The following is a 24674-nucleotide window of genomic DNA, read 5'->3' on the forward strand; positions in this document are numbered from 1 at the left end:
GGGGGGGGAGGACAAAACCACCACTTCCCTCATAGATTTTAAATACTCTAAAATGATCTACACCACCTGCTTCCATGTGGTATATCATAGAGATACAATGCAGCTGTGTTAGGCAGGGTTCTCTAGAGAAACAAAACCAGGACACTTATGATTTATATATATACATATAAAGGTTTATATAGTGAGAAGGATTATAACAGCTAAATAGTCCACACAGTTTTACAGAGGGCTCTGTTCAACTCACTTTCACGGAACAGTTAATATACTGGAAGTTCTTCACCTCACATGGGCTGCTGGGTCTAAAGTCAAGGAAGCAGACGGCAGAGTCTTCCCTTAGACAAATCAGGCAGTTTGTCTGCAGGCAGCAGACAGCATGGTGGGTCAGCAACAGTCAGTAGCTCGGGAGCTTAGCAAAGCAGGCCCTGATGAGCTCTTGAACTCACACAAGGAGACAGGATCCACCAACCTCAAGTTCAAGTAATGTGCACACCACCAGTGTGATGAAGCAGGGCTTGATCCACGGGTTGGCTTGACCCACAGGTAGTATAGGACACAGGTTGAGGCAGAGAACTAGCTAAAGCAGCAGCATGTTGGTCGGATCACCAGGGCACATGGAGGTGGGCCTTGCAGAACCATTTATCTTGTTGCCTTCCAATCAAGCTGTGACCTGATTAATCTCTGCCCACATGTTCCTATTGGCCTACTTAGCACAATAAACCTAACTATCACAGCAACAGTGATGAATTAGAGATTTGTGTAATATAAGTAACTTGTCACTCTATTTTGATTATAATCCTCCCCATGTCTGTTCAGAAGCATCGAGATTTAGAATAGCTATCTACACTTGTTGAAATCACTGTAAGAGTTGTGTATAGTAATTAGCAAACATTGTAAATGTCTTAGTTTTTTACTGAAGATTAGCATGATATATAAATTCTTCATGCTTCCTGTAATAGTAGCACCCATCTGACCTCCTCTCTTTCAGAACTGCTGTGTGATGCGGTACACTACTGCTGGTCAGCTTTGGAATATCATATCACCAAGAGAATTCGTTGATTTCTCCTATACTGTGGACTATAAAGAAGGACTTTTATCTTGTGGTAATAATCTTAAGACTGCATACTTTCTTTCATTTTGGTTTAAATAAACAAGTTTTCTAGGCTCAATGTTTCTTTTTATGTGAGATAAATTTCCAACCTACATAGTTACTATATGTTCATGAAGATTTGTTTGTAAATGCCAAACCCTATGGAATAAAATAATATCAATAGGGGTTTGGAGTTTAATGAATAAGATTTTGGTCCCAGTACAAGTTACTGCTAACACATTTGGGTGGCTTGCGATCCACATGGTCTGTTGTTCGAAACCACCAGCAGCTCCACAGGAGAAAGACTGGACTTTCTACTAAATCCCGACAACAATTGCAGCCTCAGCAACCTGCAGGGGCCTATGAGTCAGCATGGACTTGATGGCAGCGAGCTTGGTTTCTTTTTTTGACTCTTTCCAAGAAAGGGGACCTACTAAATATACTGTCTTCCAAGTCACTCAGAAAGCAGCTTTTTGGTAATAGTGAGAATAGAGTTAGGATTTCGGTATAGTTTTCCTTACTTGAGCTGTGGAGTAGTCTACTACTTAAGATTAAAAATATTGTCACTGGGAAGCTTATGCATTGTAAAATGTATCTATAGGTAAATGTATACATATATGTATAGAATATACTTAAGGTGGCAGCTGTAGGTAAATACCTACTGGCTTATTCTTCTCCAGCCAGTACCAACATTGAACATAGGGGTGCTTTTGATACCCAAGGTTTGATTACTGACATCTCGAGGACTGGCTGCTACAGCCAAGAATCATAGTTTATAATGAGTTACCAAGATGATATGATGTAGTAGACTCCGAAGGGATTAACATTTTCCCCATTACCTGTCTACTCTGCCGTCTGTCTGAATGTTACTTGGGAATTATCTTTTCCGTTCTGCCACAGTCACTCTTGGGGCTTAATTTTCCTCTATGTGGATAAGATAAATATTTAAACCAAAAAAACCTGGTATTTTTAAGGAGAGTTTTAGACAGATGTCAATCACTGCTATTAATAGTTGTATTTTTTAATTGCCTCGTAGGGATAAGCCTGGACTGGAGTGAAAAGAGGTCAGAATTTGTTCGCGGATATAACCATCCCTGTGGTTGGTTCTGTGTTCCACAGAAAGACAATACAAGCCAGAGTCTCCTGACGGGCTATATCCAGACGGATCTACGAGGGATGATTCCTCAGTCTGCGGTAGACACGGCCATGGCAAGCACTTTGACAAATTTCTATGGTGATTTACAAAAAGTCTTGCAAAAGGTGGTATAGGTGCAAGCCTCAGTGCCAGGGTCCCAGAATCCATTGTTTCTTCAATCCATGTGCGCTGTAAAAATCACCGGCCTTTTCTCTTTTAGATAGCCTATAAAATAACTAGAGATTTGAGGGTTTAGCATTACAATATTTTATTTTATTCCTAAAGTAAATCGTTATCTAAGAGCATTTTTGTTTTCTTAACAATTATTTACACATTGTTTGCTTATGGCTGTGTGTCTAGGAGTGAGAGTATTCTGCAGAAATCTGCAAAGGAGTAGCTCCAAACTCAAGACACTGAGTGGTGTCTTAGCATGCATCGTTTGGTTGCTTGGATTTTAGAGAAAGCACAAAGATGATGCTGTTGGGTTGAAATCATCTATTTTAGGGCTTTGTGCACATTTCATAAAATCAAAATTTTTCTGAAATATATTGATTTACTGTTAGTATGCTCTATGAGTTTAACAACAGCTTGGACAAACGTTTAAAAAAACCCTTTCTCAATTTTTCATAAAGATGAACTTCATTGTTTGAAGAATGCGACAAGAATAATCCAAGGGCAATTCAGTTTTGATAGCTTTCTTTTGTGGACATCATTATATACATGGTTGTGTCTTTATGCCATTGATTTTGTGATTATAAGCATTTTTAATTATAAACATAATTATAAGCATAAATATGGTAGAACAAAACCTGTAGTACTAAATTTTAATGCAGTTTTTTTCCATGAACTTTCTGAAGCCCTCTTCATGTGTGCCTCAGGACATACTGAATTGAGCAGTGAAAGTCTCCATTGTGTAAAATGTTTGTTGCTTTCTTAAAATCACCAATGGAGCATAATCTCTCTTGGAAGTCAAATTCAATGAGTGTTTTACATAAACTTCCATTAAAAACAAAACAAAACATTAAATCATTACAAAGTAGGTCACATATTCAGAGTTATGAAGACGTTTGGTCTGGAAAAATAATAAAGACATTCTTAGATTTATCCAAATGTGTAAATAAGTCATTTTATAATGACTTAACTGGACTATATAAGTTCCTTGAATCTGACTGTCTTAAATGAAGATTCCTAAATGATTTGTCAAATTCTTTGAAATTTGAGCTGTTCACTTAGTTTATTTCTAAAATGAGAACCTGAGGTAATTCAGCGGGCCTATGCACAACTTTATATGTATGTGTTCTATACAGGCACGCATCTTAAAATCCATTTCAGTGTTCAGTCAACTCTTTATATGTGATGCTATGTTGTTGGCACTATGTCCTATTCTTTTGGCTAAAATGGGATGAAGTGAGTGCTGGGAAACCAGATAAGCCACACAGAGCACAGACGTAGATAGTGACTCCAGTGCAGGCAGGTGTGATCTCTGTATGCGAGTACTGTATTGCCCTAAGTGCAAAGAAGACTATAGCTTTTCAGACTAATTTTTATAAAGTAGGCAAAATGAGCTGCTTTTCTTTCTTTCTTTTTGCTACTGGGAGTAATGGTATTTAAAACAAAAACAGCATAAAAGATGGCACCACTGCAAAGTTTGCAGTGAGTAAGCTCACAGTTTTAAGTTACAAAATACATTCTTTCATGATCTGACAGGGATAAAACACAAATGATCTTGTGTGCTTAATATGGTTACTAACCTCTAATGGCATTTTTAAACTGAAGGATTTTTTAGTTGGTGATATTTCTTTGGTTCAGCATCAGGAAAAGAAAACTCAGCAGTTTAGTTTTGTTTCCCATGGAAATGGTTGAATAAGACTGCATTTATTTTTCTTCATTTGTTTTTCTTCATTATATTCTAGTACTCTGTCAAGGATGCTGAGATAACAGCAGGTGTTCAGTTATATAATAATGCTCAGCTTGGGTACGAGATTTGTGACAAGATTGTATATCAATACAATTATGTACATTGTCCATAAGGGCTATTGCTGCTTGAGCTGAGTCCCTCCCAAGGCAAATCAGTTGCCCACTCTCATGTCTAGTATCCCTTTATTTTTTATCAATTTATACTTCCCGTAAGTAATTACATAATGCTCTATTGAATGTTGAGCTATTGCAGGTGAAAGGACACTTACTGGTAAAATTTCATTGTAATAGAAAACTCTACGATAGTTTGAAAGATTATAGTTAAATTATCTGAAATTGTATGTGTACGTTCTGCTTGGCACTTTAGATCTGCTGGCTCTAGCTCTGAATTTTTTAAAACAGCTTTATTGAGTTATAACTTATGTACCTTAACATTTGTCTGTGTTAAATGTATAATTCAGAGGTTTACAGTCTAGAGTTTTGCAGCCATCTCTACAACCCAGTGTGGGAACATATCCACACCCCAAAAGAGCCCCGTATCTGTTTGCAGATTCATAGCTAACCAAAGTCCAACACACTCGTTAGTATCTAGAAGATGATAGAAAGAACTATTAGATGATTATTATCTCCAATATAATGTGAATATATAGTTGACTTTGTTTTCAAGAGTAGTGTTCTTTTTCCTAAGCTCAGGAACTTTTTTTTGTGGTGATGTGTTAAATATTACTACAAATCTGTTGCTTCTACAACAGTGCTATTGGGTAGAAAAATGAGAGCCATATATGTAATTTAAGATTTTCTAGCAGCCACATAAAAGAATAAAAGAAACAGATGATGTTAAATTTAGTAACATATTTTATTCAACTTAGTATATCCAAATATTATCATTCCCATATATAATCAATATAAAGTTATTGAGATAATTGACCATTCTTTTTTTTCCTGATTCTTGGTATCGTAGTCTATATTTTACCAATCTAGGCTAGCCACAGTTGAAGGGTTCAGTTAGCCACCTGAGGCCTATAGCTAATTGTATGGAACAGCACCAGAGTCTGTAGTAAATATAACAACTTGTTTTACCTTCATAAGAAGGAGAAAGTTTTACAACATTACTGTCTTGAACAGAAATATTTTCTGGTTCTTAAATTCTTTTAAAAAGTTGTGCTAAATAGACCCTTTGAACTTTAGAAGTCAGTTGGTTAATAGTTGTCAAAAAATAAAAAATAAAACAAAATTATAAACCCCCAACTATTTCCCTTTAGCCATGTTTGCTAGGACTTTTGATAAAGGGAAAAAGGATATAACTTGGTTGTGTGGTTGATAACTTCCTATGCTTATAGCTAATTTGTATTAGAAAAAGTGTAAGTAGGAATGTTGGGTGCAGTACTGTTTCCAGTACATAGACTCCACCCACCCCCCCTTTTTAAGGGAAAATTGGTTTTATTCAAGAAAAAAGTGACACTTTTGCACAAAATATTCTTATTAGTGTTTGGTTATCTTCTTGTTAGTTCTTGAAGTTTGACACAATACACACTAATAATTATGAGAATTAAGTGTTCTGCAGTTATTCATAATAAAAACAGCTAGAGTATTAGATTATAATCATTAAAAATCTTTTCATTGTTCATTGAGACCAGACATCTCTGAAATTGCAGGTATCTTATGTGTGAAGTTGTCTCCCTGTTAAAAAAATGTTTTTCCCTTTGTCCTTCCTCTCTCTTTCCTAACTAAAGGACATTTTATGAGCACTCAGGTTGATTTAATTTGCATCAAAAACTAGGAACTCTGAGTTACAATTAAGGTTGCCGCTGGAGAAAATAGGAAAACATTGCACAGTTTAAGCCCCTAATTATTCAGTTTTCAGATATGAATCATTTGTTTTGATAAAAGTTTTACCTATTTACTCAAAAGCATCCTTGGAAATGAGTGGTTAAAAATATTTCTTTTTATTAAATGAATACTATAGCGATCACAAAATGATTGATAAATGAGCTCACTCCAGAGAAGTAAGTGACCTGACCAGTTTCCCTTTAGAATGTGTCTCGTGATTGTCCAGTGTGTCTCTCGTGCCTCTCTTACTCAGCTTCTAGAAGGGTGGGACCTGAGCATAAAAGAAACTGTCCTAAAGCACAGAAAGTTGGAATTATAATTTTTCATTCATTTGTTGTTTCCAAAGATTTTACATATGTGCTGTGTATCTTGTAATTCGACAAAAGCTATAAGATGTATAGATTTTTATTTTTAAGAAGTTTATAATTGTTTTATGAGCCACTATGTAAAATTAGAATATTTAATAAACTACTGCAACTTTATTTTGAATTGCTTTGAAATATATCACAATAAAAATTTCTAGCCATTCTTATTGATTGTTTATATGGGCTATGTATATTACTTTAATCTTAAGTGCCAATGAATACAAATTTCATATATCTTTATTTAAGGATAAACAAAATAATAAAATAGAAAATAAAGATTCAGAAAGCACATACGGATCTCCTGCACCACCATTCATCTGTCATGTTGTTCTGGGTGCTTTTTATGATGCCGTGATACCAGAAACGATGCCAGTGGTATTTTCATAGCAGGGTCACCATGGCAGACAGGTTCCAGTAAACCTTCCCAAGGAAGACTGGGCAACCAACTTCTAAGAAATTCACCAATGAAAACCTAACAAATAGCAATGGAACGTTGCCGGATGTAGTGTTGGAAGGTAAGCCCCTTAGGTTCGAGGACAATCCAGAAATGACTGGGGAAAAGCTGTGCCCTCAAAGTAGAATTGACCTTGATGGTGATAGAGTAAAACTTTCAGAAGCTTCCTTTGCTGATAGGGGACTCAAAATGGGAAGAAAAGAATCCATGAGGAATGTCCAAGGGTATGAATCCAGTTGTCCAAAATGAAATGGAATGAAAGATGCCCTAGGTATCAGTAAGCTGAAGTGCCACTAATTTGGACAACTGTCCCAAAAATAAGTTGAAAAGGAACAAGGGTGCATTCTTTGTGAAAGAACATTTTACCATCTATCCTGAAGTACAATCTGGTCAACGATGGGATCATACCCACACTTACAAGGAAGGCCATCTGATGAGGATGCGTTCAAATTTGCCCACCATTCACTGATACCTGGGATGAAGTCATGGAACACTTAGCAACTTCTGCTGTCTACAAGATGCGTTGATCTTTGCAATTTGGAATAAGAAGGTTGTAAGCAAGGAAGACGAATTGGGAAATACTGTGTGGTTTAAAAGCAGATCTCATAGTTCCCATGGCTGCAAAACTTCATGGGAGTGCCTTGCCCTTTCTTTTTCCGGTAGAGCAGCTGGTAAGTCTGAATTGCAGGCTTTTTGGTTAGCAGCCAAACAATCACAGCACCACGAGGGCCCCTAATGGTAAGCCCAGCTGTCAAAATCATTCTCTTCCCTGAAAAACGTTCATAAAATGTTTACTAATTGAGTGGCCAAACTTAAAGACTTTAAGATCTCTTGAGAAACCATTTTGCCAAAAACAGCTTCTTAGAAAGGGAAATGCAGGGTGTTTCCTGCCAACCACTTGGGGCGATTGCTGAATATAATTTGGCCCAGAAAGTTCACATTAGAATTATTTCCTTAGGATTCATTTGCTGAGACAGCAAAAAGCTTGTGTAATGATACGGATTGGGGGGTAAAGAGACTGATCATGTAGATACATGTTTCTGAGAAGAAAAGCAAGAGTGTCCACTGATGTAGTTATTAGGTGCCATTGAGTTGGTTCTGATTCATAGCAACTCTGCGACCATGCACTAAAACTGGTCCTGCCCCGCCTCACAATCATAGCTGTGTGTGAGCTCACTGGTGCGGCCATTCATCTGTTTCCTAGACGGTCTTCCTCTTTTTTCACTGTTTTGTACTTTACCAAGCAAGATAGCCTTCTCAAGGAATGTAATTATATATATATATGTTATTTTATATATTCTATATAATGTCAGTATGTAAAAAGGTTTCCAATATGATTAAAATGTTTTTAAGAAAAATTAATTCCCCTCCCCCCAAGAAAATATGGTTACATGTAAAGGGTGTTATATTGATAATTTTCTGTGCTTTTTAAATATAGAGGAAAGTCAGTGTTATATGAATTATTGAAAGTGATTTATGTCCAGAGAATTGATTTTCCAGTGTTGAGAGCACTGAGCTAGGAGGGGAGCAATGCGCGTCTGCTCCTTTCTCAGCTGCTAACCGCAACAACAGGGAAGTCAAAACTCTGGAGGTCAATTTTCTCATCCTTAAATAAGCTTATTATATGAAGGATTACTAACGTTCCCTTTTAGCTAATAATGTTATGATTTATTCTCTAGGAAATAACTCTGAACATTGCCTATTAAAAATGCTATCAGACACAATCTACAACTTTATCTCAAAGAGCAGGAAAACAGTCCAGTGATCCTTTGTGAGATGTAAGGAAAATCTCTACAAGTGTCTTGAAGAGCAATAACATTTCAGATCACAAGACACAAAGTTTTGGTGGCCTCTTAGATGATTTATTATCATGCCATACATACAGATTGCTTTACAGGTTTCTTAGGCTTCTGCTTGCATTTTCTGACACCGTTTGTCAGGGTGAATTTACACAAAGTAAGGTGCACTCACTAAGGTAGATTTCAACCATGTTTACCAGCACTCCTTTTCCTTTGGGTCACCGATTTTATTTCCCTGGCAAACCAAAAGAACGCATCTCTTCAGTGAATTGGGTTGTCCAACGCGAGTCCAAGTGGGAGTCGCGGAAGCTCCTAGGTGGTTGACCCCAGATTTCGGACATTGGTAGGCCAACGACTGCTGCGTCTCATCTCTGGGAAGAAGGGACATGAAAGGCCCTCCTCTTCAGTCACCACCACGGCAGAATACGGGAGCTCGACAAAATGCAAACGGGCATGACCTTGATGAGTGTTTTCTCCAAACGTTTTCTTTATTTACATTCATGACCAGGTCAGATTTATATGTTTACCACCCCCCCACCCAAATATTACAATAGATATTAAGTTCCTAGCACCATTTTGACAGGTCTTGACAGTGAAAATGAAATGTTTCCAGTTCCTTTTCAATCAGGTTAGGCAGTAGGCTATAATCTTGGCTGCAGACACTACAATACCTATCTTCTCTCAGGCTAATAACTGTACAGCTGGCGGTGTAGGGTTCCTGCGTAAAAGGAATCAATTGAATCTTTGTGTCTTTAGTACAGAAAACTTTGGAAAAACCAGGAATATAAATGTTCCCTCTAGGCGTGAGTAGAAAAGAGAGACCAGATAGTGCCAGATCAACCCAGAAAACCTTAGTAAATGAGCTTTCCTTTCTCAGCGCCTGCTAATCTGTTTTTGTACCTTTACTTCTCTGATCCTCCTTTGTCACTTAAATGATAGTCTTTACTCCATTCCCTCCTTCATTCTCTCATTTGCCCCGAGGAATAATGTAGCATGTTCAGTAATCACAGACATCTAAAACCAGCGAAGTGGCATAAAACTCAAATTACAGATGTCATTTTAATTCTGTGGTCTGATTCTAAGGAACCCTGGTGGTGCCCTGCATGAGCCCTTGCCTGCTAACCCAAAGGTCGGCAGCTCACACCTGCCCGCTGCCCCACAGGAGAAAGATGTGAAGCCTTGGGAACTGTGGGGCAGTTCTGCTCCTTCCTGCTGGGTCGCTGTGAGTCAGAATTGACGACAGCAGTGGTTTAGTTTGGTTTTGTCTGATTCTAATGAGTAAATATTTCCGAAATATGTCTCGACGTTGGCTGTGAAAATACTGCCTGCAGTGAGTGCTGTAAGAAGAAAGGTAAGAACAGGTCTGGCAAAGGGCAATGGGGAAGCATAAAGCCGCCCTTGGAGGGGCCAGCTCGATCCCCGGGAAAGCAGTTCTGATCATTCCAAATGTCCCTATCTGAAATGCAGCTTGGTACGCATCATCTTTGGAAGTCTAACTTCCAGGTATTATTCACTCTCAACTCCTGTGGAGATTATCCTTTCCGGTCAAATCACTTTTAAAGCAGAAAAAGCTTTGGCAGCAGCCCCTATGACCTGAGCCTCCATTGGAAAATCTGGTTAGTTATATGCTTTTCTGGAGTCGAGAGTTAACCAGAAATGGGAGGCTTGAAAACTTACTCAGAAAATCATTGTGAAGATAACAGTCTCTGCTTTGTCCAGGAAAACCTGTTTGGTCAGTGCAGTTTTTGCTTTTATGGCAGGCTTTGCTTCCACGTACGAGAGAAAGCCTGCATATGTGTCTACCCAGAACAAGGAGATCTGTGTAACTCAACTTTGCACAAAACCTAGAACTCTGCAGTGGCTAATGCTGTCCTGGGGAGTCCAGCTTTTCACATCTGGGGCAGTGATTCTGTGGTGGGCTGCTAACCACAAGGACAGCAGTGCAAAACCACCAAGCCACTCCGTGGGAGAAAGGAGGCTTTCTACTCCCATAGAGTTACAGTCTCAGAACCTCCAGGGGCAATTCTTCTCCCTACTAGGGGTTTGCTGTAGACCGGCTTCACCTTGGTGGGCAGTGAGCTTGACTTTCGGATTGCTGCTGCTTCTTCACCCCGTTCCCTTGCATTTCTCCTCTCAATATGCACAGGTAATCTCTCAGTCAGATATACCCTTTCCTCCTTCCGAAGCATCTCTGCATTCTTCCAAACTAGTTTGGATCCTTCCAAACTTTTCTTCATCATTTGGGGCAGCCATTCCTACAGGGCCTGTTGCCTGCCTACATTTAGCCCAGGTTGTGTACGCACTTGCCTATTTTCTCCAATGACAGTGTTCACGACTAGAAGACCTACTCACTGCCATCGAGTCAATGCTGACTCATTCCCTAACCTCTGGGTTTCCGAGATTATAACTGTTTACCGGAGTTGGAAGTCCAGTCTTTCTCCCACAAGGCTGCTGGTGGTTTTGAACTGCAGACTATGAGGATCACAGTCCAATGGGTAACACTGTACCCCCAGGGTTCCTTAGAAGACAACCCTGGGTTCAAATCACCTCTGACTGACTCTTCCCTGCACAGTATAGGTACTTGTTTTCACCTGAAAATTAGTGTCTGGGATGGATTCATCCTGGGAAAAGAAAAATGAGCAAATCATTTCCTTTAACGGTACTTACAATTATATTACTCTATTTTACTTACTGTTCCGGGGGAAAGTTGATGTAATGACTATTTATTATTAAGACATTTCACTCCATCAATAGCTGCCTTCAAATTCTGAGCAACCAAAATGAGGTAGGTGGGAATATGGAATCCAAATTGACATCTTTTTCCATACCATTCCAGTAAATTCTCCCACTGCCCACACTACCAGAAGACACGGGCAGGCAATTCACCTGTTTGTGCCTGAGTTCTATAATGTATCCAAGCAGTTACATCATATTGATTAATTGCTAGAGCAGTTTATAAATAAAATGTTATGTTATCTAATTGGAATCATGATATGATTTTAGGAATTCTTAATGGGCTGATAATGGGTTTCCTATTCATGATTTGATTTAAAACCTTTTGGCTGCAAATGTCCAGAGTCAAACCGAATGGCTAGGAATGTCTGTTTCGCTCTATAGCTGGGCCACCTGCTTCCATTTAGGCCGATATTTTGAAATGAATATTTTCTTTGTGACAGAAATAGACACAGACAAGGGTCATTCTTGTATTTCTAAGTATGCAAGAAGATCAGGGGAAAACATTTATTCAAGGCCCTCTGTCGAGAAAAGCATGCTTCTGGGAGGGCTTTCTGCTGTAGAAGAGTCGTTGTTCCCTGAGCTATCTATGAGCAAGTCACAGACTGCCACAGAAGAAAGCACATTGTTTTCTAAAACACGATGAAAATCCAGTTGATGAACCTTACTTGAGAATATACTGATGGAACTGAATAGAACTGAAGTAGATGGGCTTAAAAGTAAGCAATTTCCAGTATAAGATTGCATTGATGGGATTTTAAATATAAGGATCAAATGACTAAAGCATGTTCAGTGTACTACAGAACTTTTTAATCCCGCCTTCCTGACCAAGCCAATCCATACCCTAATGTTCGTTTTTTCAGAGATGATGATTGTTTAAATTTTTATTTCTATATGTAAATTTCAAGGTGCAAAAGTGGTTCCATGAGAAAATGCATGCGTCCCCTGTGGGATGCTTGGTGTCAGTTCCTGGCCGGTTTCCATCAAGCACAGCTGCTTCCCATTGGTCAATGGAGATGTCTGTGTTGCTCTGTGGTTGGTTGGACAGGTTTCAGTGGACCGTCCAGACTAAGATGGACTAGGCCTGATGAACTTCTTCCAAACAAGTCAGTGACACCCAGCGAATCACAATGGTTCAATCCGCTGTGCTGGGGCTGCCCATGAGTCAGGGTGACTGTCAGCTAACGATGACAGAGGAAGCTGACTGCTAAATTGTGTTTCCAGTGCAAGTCCACGCAGTTGGGAGAGGATCTGCAATATGAAGCAAGACGCCTCCTAACTCCCTAGGAGGGGAATGGAAATAAAATCTTTCCACTTAGGAGAGGAAAAATAAAATAGGAGAATCTGTTTTAACCAAGGTCATCATTTTTCCTCCCATAAAGGGCCCCATAATCATTTTGGGGATTTTTAGGCTACAGGATGTACGTGGCAACAAAGAGCCTGTGCTGGTCCTGGGAAAGCAGCCGCAGATACTACATAGATAAGCATGGCTGTGTTCCAAGAAAACTTTATTTATAACAAAAGACCTCTTGCTGGATTTAGTCTGTAAACTATAGTTTGGCCGACCCCTGAAAATGATTTTTTAGATTTAAATTTAATTCCTTTGGGAATTGCATAGGGAATGCTTTAAAAACACGCACATACACACATTTTGTATGTATATCTCAGAGACAACCAGAAATAAAAGCATGATTAGCATTCAAATAAGCAATAGTAAAAACATTACTCTAACTCATTTACAAATAATTGCTTTTGCTTGATACTCTTAGTTCATTAGGCATAGTAAACTGGTTAAAAATACAAATCTGATGTTCCTACTCAATGTCCTCTTCTCAAAGAAATGAAACAGATAAGTTGGAAAGTTTCCTTGGCCATAGAAATGTAAACAAAGCCATAAACCATGAGCGTGCTATTGGCATACTATGCTGTTGAACATTAGCTATATTTAGACGTTTAAAACAGGAGAGGTTGAAAGGAGGCAGTTATTATAGTTTTCAATTTATATTCATACTTAATTGTATCTTTACAAAATATATTAGCTAACATACATAAGCCAAGGAATGCCACGCAAAGGATGAAGGAAAAATCGAATAAATTTTCATTAACTACAATGGATTCTTGAAATTGTGAGAAAGCTTAGAGAAAGAAACAGCTTTCAAAAATTCTAATGAGAAATCCATTACATGTGACTAGTCTGAAATAATCATTCTGAAATAAAGATTATGATTTAATGTTAAGATTAAATACCTGTCATTTTAACAAACCAAATCACAGCTTTATGCAAATATAAGAATCCTATACTCATATTTATCTATATATACATTAATGGGTTTTCCTGGTTAATCTTCAGAATGCACTGAGAACAACTCATTAGAAGAATAATGTGATTTTTCAGTTTTAGCATGGCTGTTTATAGAGTTTCAAATTACAATCTGGGTCACCAAAGACCCCCTCCCACCCCTTTCTCTAGCCAAACTGTGTGTTCCTTCCAGAACCTGAGTGTCCCCAGCTCTAACTGGAGAGTCTGCTGGCCAAAGGATTGAAACAGAACATTGATCTGGAGCAAGTGCTAATAACCCAAGAACAAAGTTTGATGGAAGCCCATTTTTGTCATTACCGACCAAAGGCCACATCACTTTCAAGCAGCACTTGGGCAGGGATTTTCTCCCATTTGGCTCATTTGACCAGGCCAGACAGATGTCTTCCTTTCTCAACAGGACCATCAAAGTCCCACTTTCCTGTCCGTTTTCATCTTGCTCCAGGGGCAAGAGTCTAACTGGACCCGTGGGCCGGATGACAGGAATGTCAGGAGTAGGCTGAGTCTTGCTCTAGAGTAGGGCAGGCAATTAAATCCTTCTAGAGTAAATTACAGTGCCCTTGTGGAAATTCACCAACTAAGCTGAAAAAAACAACCAAATCACACACTGTCGTCAGGTCAGTTTTGACTCATTAGCAACTTTATCAGACAGACTAAACTGGCACCCTCAGATTCCTGAGGTGGTAAATCTTTACAGGAGCAAACTGCCCTCTCTCTCCCCTGAGGAGTGGCTGGTGGGTTTAGACCACTGATCTTTTCGTTAACAGTGAGACAACTGTGTCACTAGGACTCTGAAAGCAACTGTCCCTGAAACATTTTCATCGCTGACTTTTACTGATCTCCATGATGAGCATATAGATGGGTGAGGGGAGAGCTGCAGGAGCAGTGATGGCGCAAACGGGTCGTGAACAGGTCCAGGCAAAAATGTAGACTTGAACTCCCACGGGTGGGGAACTACCGCAGTATCACTGAAATCGTCTCCTGGTTTTCCCCTCTTGTCAAGGAGCTAGGGTCTCACTGTTCTATGTCAAGACAATAAAAGGACTTGGAACAAGTATTATAGGAAACTATTGGCTACATTTGTGCTTTTTGCATGGTTTTGAAGATTGAAAAATGTTCAAATAAATGTAGAATAAATGTTTAAAACAAAAACAAAAGCTGAAGATTCACATAAAATCTAACTATTAGGCAGTGTTTAACAAGCAAATGTTGAAAAGTTACTAATGGCCTAATTTTCAGTGGTGATGGTTAAGGAAATTAGAATATGATTTAAGAGGCAGTAATTACAAGGACATTACAAATTCTATTATGTAGGTAAATGTCTGAAACTCTGTATCATTTAAAGTCGACCTAGATAACCAGACAGATTAATTTCTCCAAATGACATGAAAATTACATAATGGCACTATATTTATGTAATTGACTGTGCTCGGTATACTTATGTCAATTATAGATCTAGTCAGCCTAAATCAAGAAAAACCTCATACTGATTCACTTTGTTGATTTTTTATTTTTTGCATTTGCTTTGCAAGAATCATCCTGAAACAGAACAAATTGTTTCCTAATTTTATCCTTTGCCTTTTCTGACATTTGCTTCTCATTTTACAATCTGAAATGCAACCAGCTGTTCTGTAATAAAAACTTTGAATTATGAAACAAAATACTTCTCTCCAAATGGTCAGATTGTAGACGACCATCAGCTACCTTGCACCTTAAAGAGGAAACAGAGAACTACCCTAAGTTACAAAATATGTTCTAAGGACCACCTACTTGAGGTATAATAAAAGGTAAAATGGCTTTTCTCTTTAAATCTGCCACTAACAATTATTAATAACCTGAAATATGCATATGTGACAGCTTTGCTTGCTGAAAGTGAGGAGGACTTTGCTGATGAAAATCGAGGATTGCAGTGAGGATTACAACTAAGGTAAAGAAAACCAAAATCCTCACAAGTAGACCAATAGGTAATATCATGGTATATGGAGAAAAGATCAAAATTAGGAAGGATTTCATCTTGCTTGGATCCACAATCAATGCTCACAGAAGCAGCAGTCGAGAGATCAAAAGACTCATTGCATTAGGAATATCTGTTGCACAAGACCTCTTTAAAGTGTTGAGAACTAGGGTGGGCCATGGTATTTTCAATCACCTCATATGAATGTGAACGTTGTATATTGAATAAGAAAAATTGAAGAAAAATAGAAGCATTTGAACTCTGGTGTTGGTGAAGAATGTTGAAAGTACCATGGACTGCCAAAATAACAGATCTACTACGGAAGAAGTACAGTCACAATGCTCCTTAGAAGCAAGGATGGTGAGATTTGAGCTCATGTTCTTTGGACGCGTCATCAGGAGAGACCAGTTCTTGGAGAAGGACATCATACTTGCTAAAGCAGAGGGACAGCAAAAGAGGAAGGCCCGTGACAAGACGGATTGGCACAGTGGCTACAACAATGGGCTCATACAGAAGAGCCATCGTGAGGGCGGCCCAGGACCAGGCTGTGCTTCATTGTTGTCTACAGAGTCGCTATGAGTCAGAGATGACCCAACACCGACAAGGATTAACTGAAAATGTCTAGAGAATTACTCTGAAATGGCCTTCTGTAAGAACATTCCAAAAGTCTCTGTATAATCGCAGGGCCAATTAAACTCTTCGAAGGAAATATAAAAAACACTGGTTGCCATATTCTCATATTTGGAGGAACTGTGATGACACCATCGTATAATCATCAAATAAATTTGGGTCAGCAAATTTCTAGAAGGCTCTGTCCAGTTTAGCCCAGATCTGTCTATTCATAAGTTTCTGTATGCTGTTGTACATGAGGGACATGCTTCTTCCAAAGTAGATTTTGATAAGCAAGAAACTATTGCCCCAAAGTATTACGCAGGGGAGACTCTAGCCTGTAGTCCAGAATCTGGCGCCAAAAGGGGAGCATTGGCCAACTGTTAGGGGGCCACTAGGCAATTTAGCAATGTTCAGAAAATTGCTTTTCAAAAGCCACGTCGGGAGACTTCCCTCCTCTGAAGCACACAAGCTTCTTTTTTGTAGCAAATAAACTTAAGAACATTAAAAAAAAAACACCTCATTTCTGAAAAATAAGTAGGAATTTTTGTGTGGGGGGTTGTTACTTATTTCTGTAATGATAGTTTTGAAACATTATCTTTGGCCTCTAACTTGTTCCTGAATTTGGGAAACTGAGGCAGTTTAACTATCAGCTTAACAATTCCAGTGTTAGTTTGTTTGAAGTAACAAGTGCTCTAGACCTGTGCTGCTCAACACTTTAACCAGTAGCCACATGTGGCTACTTAGCACTTGATATACTGAAATTGTAATCTACACCCTTGATTTTGAAAAAAATTGTATAAAAACCATGTAAAATATCACATTAATATTTTAAAGATTGACTACGTGCTAATATAATTCATTGTGTTGGATTAAAAATATATTTCTATAATTAATATCTTTTGTTCTTTTACTTTTTCAAATGTAGCTAGTAGAAAATTTAAAATTACCTAGGTGGCTTGAATTACATTAGACAACACTTGTTCTAAAGTACAACTTCTAAAATAATAAAATGTTCTGATTTATACCCCACGTATGCACCTATAGGACAAAGGAGTGCTTTAGAGTTTGAAAAAACCCATTGGTATTCCAAATGTGACCCTTTGAGTGAAGGAAATTACTCAATATTTTCCTTATTTTAGTAGTCTAGTTTTGTTTATACTATATATCTGACTTCATTTCAAAAGTCAACGATATGATACAATAATTATTAGCTTTATGCTCCTCGCTGTACTTTATTGTCCTCTGTTGAAATTTCACTGTGTGTGTGCAATTATATTGTCAATTATAATTTTAGAAAGTAGTTTGCAGAAGTAGAACTCTGTCTGCAACAGGCCATTATTCACCCACGTAATATTGATAGGTAACATATCCCATTTTAGTAAGCAATGAAGACGTTGGCCGTTCATTTAAAAACGTTAATGTGATTTATCCTAACTGAGGTTGTAACAACTATATGAAACCTAAGAAAATAATTTTTGACTAAAAACTAATTTGTGCATCAGTTTGGACTGCCCCTCCCTTTGAATTGGGACTTAATCTTCAGAATTTATAACCCCCACTGATTTTTGAGAGTGCAATTTACAAGTCAAAGGCATTTACCCTCCTAAGCATGAGTACTCAGCAAAGAATGAGCTTGCTTAAATGGGCCAATTCTAAAGCACCCTTGGGTGCCTGCATCTACATCGCTCTTACAATAGTTCACAGGGCCCACCAGTGCAGCTCCCCACCCTTGGAACGATGCCGGGGGTGTGGGAGGGTGGGGGGTGGGGGTGGGGTGTGTGTGTGTGTGTGTGTGTGTGTGTGTGTGTGTGTGTGTGAAAGGCCCCACACAGTGTTTTCTCAACACCCAAGTGCTGGACACTGTCTAACAAGCCTCCTATGGTGCTCTACTTCTGGAAAATGTGTGCACTTCCCTTCTCTGAGAGATTTGCACCTGACAGAAGTTCAGTTTGGCAGGTGCTGCTTTATCTCTGCCAGCATACCTGGGGAAAGTGCACTAGGAACAGGCTTTGCAGATGGCAGCTTTCCCCCTGGATTTTAAAGAGCCAAGAGCTTTTAGGAAAGCTCAGGGAAGAAATCATTTTAAAGGTTAAACATAGTGAGCCCTTTTATTTATTTATTTTAATAGCAAAAACGAGAATTCGGACAGGGAATAATTAAAGGAAGGAAAGCAAGAGAGAAGAGCACTTTTACTACTTAAGAAAAGAAAAAACAAGAATGAGCTTACTCGGAAACTCAAAGGAGGGGCCTCTCCCGGACTCTGGTCCTCTGTGTCAAGGACAAGGCAGGCCCCTTATGTGGTAGACAGGAAGCTGTACTGGGTTTTCTTCCCAAAAGGAAGGCAGGAAAGGAAGGTTTGTGCTTGGGAGGCAAGATAACTACTGAGTTCTAAGAATCTTCAGGAACAAGAGACTGAATTTCATTTCCCCATATAATAGTTTGGAAGAAAATCCAAAACATCCAAAGGTCTTTTTTTTTAAAAAATGAGGATTTTTGTGTGAGAGTCATTTTCACTGTCTATTATTTCGGCCTTCAAACATAATCATTGCTTTTGGTAAATTAAGGAACTTCATCAAGAGTGACTTGTCAATTTAAACTCAAAGCCAAAAATAAATCTGGAATTAGTTTGACCTTGGTATGGGGAAAGTGTTGATATTTTATCTAAATCAAAGATAAGCGAGATTTATCCTAAAAAGAAATCACAAACATTTCCAGCTTCTTAGGAGTCTGATTTGAATTCTTAGTTCTCATGGTGGTTTATTTTTATGAGTTTTTCAAGGGTAAAATATGAATGGCATGGTTCTAAACTGTTTAAAGTGGAAACTTTCAAAAGTATGTTGTAAAATCTGGACACATCTATTCAAAGTATGAAAAAGAAGATATGGCAGATAAATGTCTTTAGTTCATGCATAGTTTATCTAGATAACCATGAAAGAAAAGAGAACTTTTTGAAGCAAAAAGGTTCTCTCACTCTGGCACAGTCAGTAATGATCATGTAATGGGAGGTCATTCCTACCATTTTCAGATATTTTGGCACCAGCTGTTGGAATAGATCTTTTGAACACTCGGAACTTGGTCCTTACAGAACTTATCCATGAAAAAGTCTCTGTTGGTCAAGCTGTCCAAACGTAATGAGTAAACACAATTTTATCACAAAGAGAACAAGAAGTCAAATGTTCTCCATTACTCTAAGTCCCTTTCAAGGGTTTGCTTGTTTCCATCAGAAGCACCCCTCTGGGAGAGCAGGTGAGAGGATAATGTATTCCTCAACAGGAGTGTGTGTAGATGAGGGGCTTCAGAAAGTTCATGAGTGAATGGAATGAAAAGATAATGATTCTTTTTTTCGCAAACATTTTGAAGCCCCCTTGGATTTCCTCCAATATGGAAAAATGGCAGCATTTTATGAATGAACTTTTTTTTGTTATTAATATGACACATATAAACAATGATAAACTTGTTTACATAATTTTTAGAGCTATATGGTTTCATGACCCTTGAAAATATGCTTCAGTTTCTCACCATTATGAGTGGAATGTGTTTTTGCTGTACCGTACAACTACCACCTACAACCGTCTCCTTGTAAACAGTTTGAATGTGATGATGATAAAAAGTCAAGTGTGGCTGGCATGAGAACACACCTTGAGGGACTACTTGGTCTTAGCTTAGCTCTAGTCCAAAGAAATGACTGCCTTGTGATGAAATCGGGATACAGGATGGCTTAGTTTTCAAAGAAAAAAAAAACCCACTCGGTTATTATTGATGTCATATGTGTGCCCCAGGTCTCTGGTGAAACGTCTGTGTGTGTAAATGTGATGTTGTGGTTACTTGCACTTCAAATTTAACTCCTCAGTCTTAGTTATCCATTACATGCCGCAAAAAAACACTATTATGTTCATAAAGCAGTCACATGCATTGAAGCTAGGATTACCAACTGGTATATAGGTAGTTTTTTGCACCTCAAGAACAGAATCACTATAGTTATTATCATGCTTCCACATCTTCCTTGCTGAAGGAAAGTGCATGAAATACCAGGGTTTGGCTTCCAGGTATTAAGAAGCCAACCTAAAACTCTGGCAGGTTCAAGTCAAACTTCTGAATGTCGAGTCCCACAGAGCTGTCTGGTGCTTCTGTGGGGACTGCCGCTTCCTCCAGGCTCTTAAGCTTTTCCTCTATCAGGCCTCCTCCTTCTTCTGACTCAGCCACCTGTAGCCCATCTTCCAGGGTTTCTGGTGCTGTTTGGGGGGTTTCCAAAGCACTTATGTCTACAGCCGGACCTTCCCCTAAAGCCCGTTCCTTTATCAGCTCAGCCTCTGCCCCCTCCAATGCCCCTGGACCTCTCTCTCCCTCCGGGGAAACTTGGATGTCTTTGTCGCCTTCTGGGACTGGGGAGGAATCTTGGCTGGCCTTGTGGCTCTCCTGGATGCTGCTGTGACTGCTGGCACTTCCCAACCGGGAAGAGGCCACCACCGCCTTCACTGCTGCCTGAGAGGAAAGAAAAAAGTGTCAAGGGTTACCCCTATTTAAGGTCCTCAAATAAGAGTTCTACCACAACTTTGCTTTTAGGAAGCTTGTTTTATAGGTCAGTAGTCAATCTCTCAATGTGTTTAATTTCAAGAGGGCTTGTAGCATTCAAAACTGTTAGGCAAATAAAAGGAAACTTCCCATAAAACTAGAACGGAGCTCTTCGATGGACTGCCAATCCCACTGCTCAGTATATACCCTCCAGGTTTCAAAACAGTGACACAATAGACAGGAACACACTTATGTTCATTGCTCTTTTATTCATCAGAGCCCCAAAAGGAAAGCAACAGAAATTTCCAGAAGTGGATGTGTGGTCCAGTTGTGGTCCCTACATTCAGTGGAATGCTATGCAACCATGGAGAACAATGAGGAGCCCACGAAATGCATGATAACATGGATGGGGTAGAGGGCATACTGCTAAGTGAACTAAGTCAAACATTTAGGGACAAATATTGTATGACCCCTCTTTAATAAGAAGACAAGACTCGGCATACAGAGAGAGACAGAGAGAGACCAAAGTTTTAGAGACAGACAGGGGGAGGAGAGAATATACTTAATAGCCCAGACCAGTTACTTTCATTCATTTATTTGGTGATGAGACAAGTGACACGGCATGTGGATGTAGTAAGTGGAACACAATCTAAGTAGAAGTGAGAGTTTGAGCACATAGGGGAGGATATAGGTGTGTTACAGGTGTGTGCACCATTGAGAATAGATGGAAACAACTACAGGTATGCATAAGCAAACACATGGTTGCAGGCATCATGTGAGATAAGTTCAAAAGTATTGCCGATGGGGTTCCAGGTCACATGTGGCCAGGTTCATGGCAGAGAAGGTGTTGTCAAGGTGTCTTTGTGAGCCACGAGGGCTCAGACCCATTCTCTCAGCAACCTGCTTGTCTTACCCTCATTAAGGGGTCTTCCAAAAAATAGCAAACTAGGGGCTTCCACGGAGGTCCGCTGGATCAGTGACCATCAAGGCAAAGAGGCCAGTTCAGAAGGTTATCGCACTGTTTTGAGGGACTACAAAGAGATCATCTTCAGATTCCCTCAAAGGACTTAGCACAGTAACAGGGGATTATTAATGAAGACGTATTAAGAAACTAAAAAACTGCATAGGTGAGAAAAAGGTAAGAAAATTCGCAACGAGGATTTTTTTCCCATCGTGCTAATGAACCTGCTCATTTTTTTAGGGTAACTATCCAAGCTAATGCCCTGGTCTTACCCCTTTAGACTTCTTTTGTTCCCCCAAGTGTAAGAAATGTGAAAAGGAGCAGGATTTGAATCCTTCAAGGATGCCACAACTGTCGTTTTGATGTATAAATCAAAGAACACTGCATTGTCCGGGAAGGGTTAAAAAGATGAAGATGCGCCTTCAGAAATGTCGAGACCTAGTGGCGTTGGTGGCATGCAATGAATGGGCTGCACTGAACGCGAGCATCAGGGGATCCTGGAGACCCAGGTCGGGTGCCGTGGGACAATGCGACACTGAGCCCTGGATCTTCGGGGCACACAGCATGCTCCAGAGGGTGCATCAGTGAGATCGCATGTGGGAACTCCACTGGGTGACCTGGACTCTATCTACCTCAGACACACTTGTAACCTGAGGACTTCGGTCAGAGAATACATGGGGTCTGAGGAAGCGGAAGACACCAGGACCAAGAGGGTGAACTGTGGGTAGGCGGACAGACAAGGTCTTGGCTACATCAACATCCTAGATGCATCATTCCGGCAACCCTATGATGGACATTCTGTTTTATTTGTGCTTGTTCACATTAGGGTGTATCTCAGAGGTGCTATGTCACTGGGAGTACCTTCTTGAAGTTTTGTTAATTGGTTTTTGGTTTTTTTTTTCGGTAAATGAAACCCAGGATTGATGAGCCTATCGGGACAACAAATAGAACAAGGGTTACGGGGGTCAGGGGTGGGGTGGGGCAGCAATAAATAAATGGGAGACTATGTCAAGCATGTCAGTGAGCTCAGGAAGGAAAAGTATGTGTGCAAACTACGAAGCAGTCGTATAATTCTGCTTGATGTGGTTAAACAATGGAATGATATGACACGTATATTAACACATCAAAAGAAAAAAATCAAAAGAAAGAACAAATCAAAAGAAAAAACATGTCTATAGATCCAGAAATGGATTTGGGGCTCACACTAAATCCTAGCTTCAACTCACGATTCCTGTATCATGGCCCAGCACAATACCCGCCCTCAGGAAGGGAACACAGAACGTACGGGTGCTATAGCAAACTGTGGCAAAGAAATTATATGGTGCCCGGCTATCAGATCAAATAGTGTCTGAGGTCTTAAAGGCTTGTCTCCAAACAAGCAGCCAAATAAGCGAGATGTCAACTAAGTCCACATGGAAGACTATCACTATCATCAGTCACCAAATGATTACAATCCATATAACCTGAAGTCGAAGGAGCGAGAAGCATCAGAAGCTAAACTGTCAGAATCCGGCGTGCAGAAGGCAATGACTGGCAGTGGGAGCCCAGGACTCGCTTAAGGAACAACATAGGAAATAAACCTCCACAGACCCCCACCCCCCACTCGCTACAATTGAGGGCTGGGAGAAAAGTGGCTACTAAACAATGTTTTGAAGAGATAAGTAACGAGGATATCTGGCTTGAACGGTTAAAATATTGTCAGTAGATAGATCAGGCTGGACCTGATCTGGTTTCTAAACTGTTCTGTAATTTTGGTTGGCAATGTTTGGTTTGGTTTTTATTTGTACATATTAGAGTGTATATCAAAGGTGTTGTCATTGGAGGTGACCCTCTTGAAGTTGTGTTACATGTTTTTTTTTCATTTTCCGGTATATGAAACCCAGGATTGATGAACCTATAGTGACAGCAAGTAACATCAGGGTTTTGGGAGGAGGGGTGTATGGTGGTCGGCGTGGGCTAAAAGAGAGACAATGGCAAGGAGTACATGTAGGAAAAGAATATTTAGAAACTGATTGTGGGAACAATTGTGCAATTCTACATGACGTGATTGGATTATGAAACGATATTATGTATTAACTCCCAATTAATAATACATTAAAAAAAAGAGAAATATCTAGACCTAGATGTAAGATGTGTTGAGAAACAAGAGTATCCTCCTTTGATATTTATATTTAATAAATATTTCCATGATGTTGTAACAATATTTTTACCCTACCATCATAGATTCATTGATGACACAAATGCAGGTAACTCCACAGGTATTTCCAAGCACTTTGCAAATTTGGTTTTCTGAATTTGAAACTTTAGGACTATCATTTCTTCAGACAGCATCATCAATTAACATAACATAGTTGACAAAAATTGTGATCTGCTTCCTGGTGGAGTATTGTCTGGCATCTATAAAGCTTGTGAGTAGCTGTCTAAGCCACAACGACAGAGCTCTACTCACAAGAAGCAAGATGCTAGGACGGTACCCAAAAACACAGAGAAGAAACAAGTCTACTCACGGACAACCTCATCTCCCCTGTGACAGAAGAACTAGATGGTGCCCAGCTTCCACCACCAATTGTTCTAACGAGGGTCATAATAGAATTAGAAAAAAATGTGGAGCAGAATTCAAATTTTTAATAAAAAATATAGTCTGATAAGCTGAAAATCCTTTTTTAAAAAATACCAAATTTGTACATTTAGTCTTTCTCATATTGAAGGCCTGGGCCAATGTGTTTTCCTGTAGATTACTAATATTCAAAAATTTGAGCCTGTTAATGAGACTATAAATGTCATAGAACAATAGTCCCACCAAAGGTGCAAGGTATTCTGGGCTTTTAAGAATCCTACAGTCAAATTCATTTGGGTTAATTCAATATTATTTAATTCAGAGTATTTAAAATTAATTTGCACATAAAACTGTTGAATATAGGAACCCAGTTTTTGACCCCTCAGACATTCACAGAGATTTTACACTTATATAGGCCATCTTACACACAATTATAGGATA

The 24674-nt window shown here is 39.2% G+C and overlaps 2 protein-coding genes across 2 annotated transcripts in view; one reads left to right on the forward strand and one right to left on the reverse strand.

The window, feature by feature from the left end:
• STARD4 (StAR related lipid transfer domain containing 4) overlaps window positions 1-6501 on the forward strand; it is a 19313-nt gene extending 12812 nt beyond the window's left edge. The window contains exons 5-6 of the mRNA XM_004706635.2: window positions 986-1100; window positions 2124-6501. Coding sequence (XP_004706692.1) covers window positions 986-1100; window positions 2124-2356 — 348 coding nt within the window. The 3' untranslated portion in view covers window positions 2357-6501. The remainder of the gene's footprint in view (window positions 1-985; window positions 1101-2123) is intronic.
• Window positions 6502-18019: 11518 nt separating this feature from the next.
• The window catches only part of CAMK4 (calcium/calmodulin dependent protein kinase IV), a gene marked incomplete at its 5' end in the record, with an annotated part of 309547 nt that continues 302892 nt past the window's right edge, over window positions 18020-24674 (reverse strand). Inside the window, one exon of the mRNA XM_004706636.3 lies at window positions 18020-20685. Within this exon, the coding sequence (XP_004706693.3) occupies window positions 20266-20685 (420 nt within the window). The remainder of the gene's footprint in view (window positions 20686-24674) is intronic.

This window comes from Echinops telfairi, unplaced genomic scaffold, assembly GCF_000313985.2.
Source record: "Echinops telfairi isolate 266 unplaced genomic scaffold, ASM31398v2 ScPeMD7_7469;HRSCAF=8507_1, whole genome shotgun sequence".
Taxonomy (NCBI): Eukaryota; Metazoa; Chordata; class Mammalia; order Afrosoricida; family Tenrecidae; genus Echinops; species Echinops telfairi.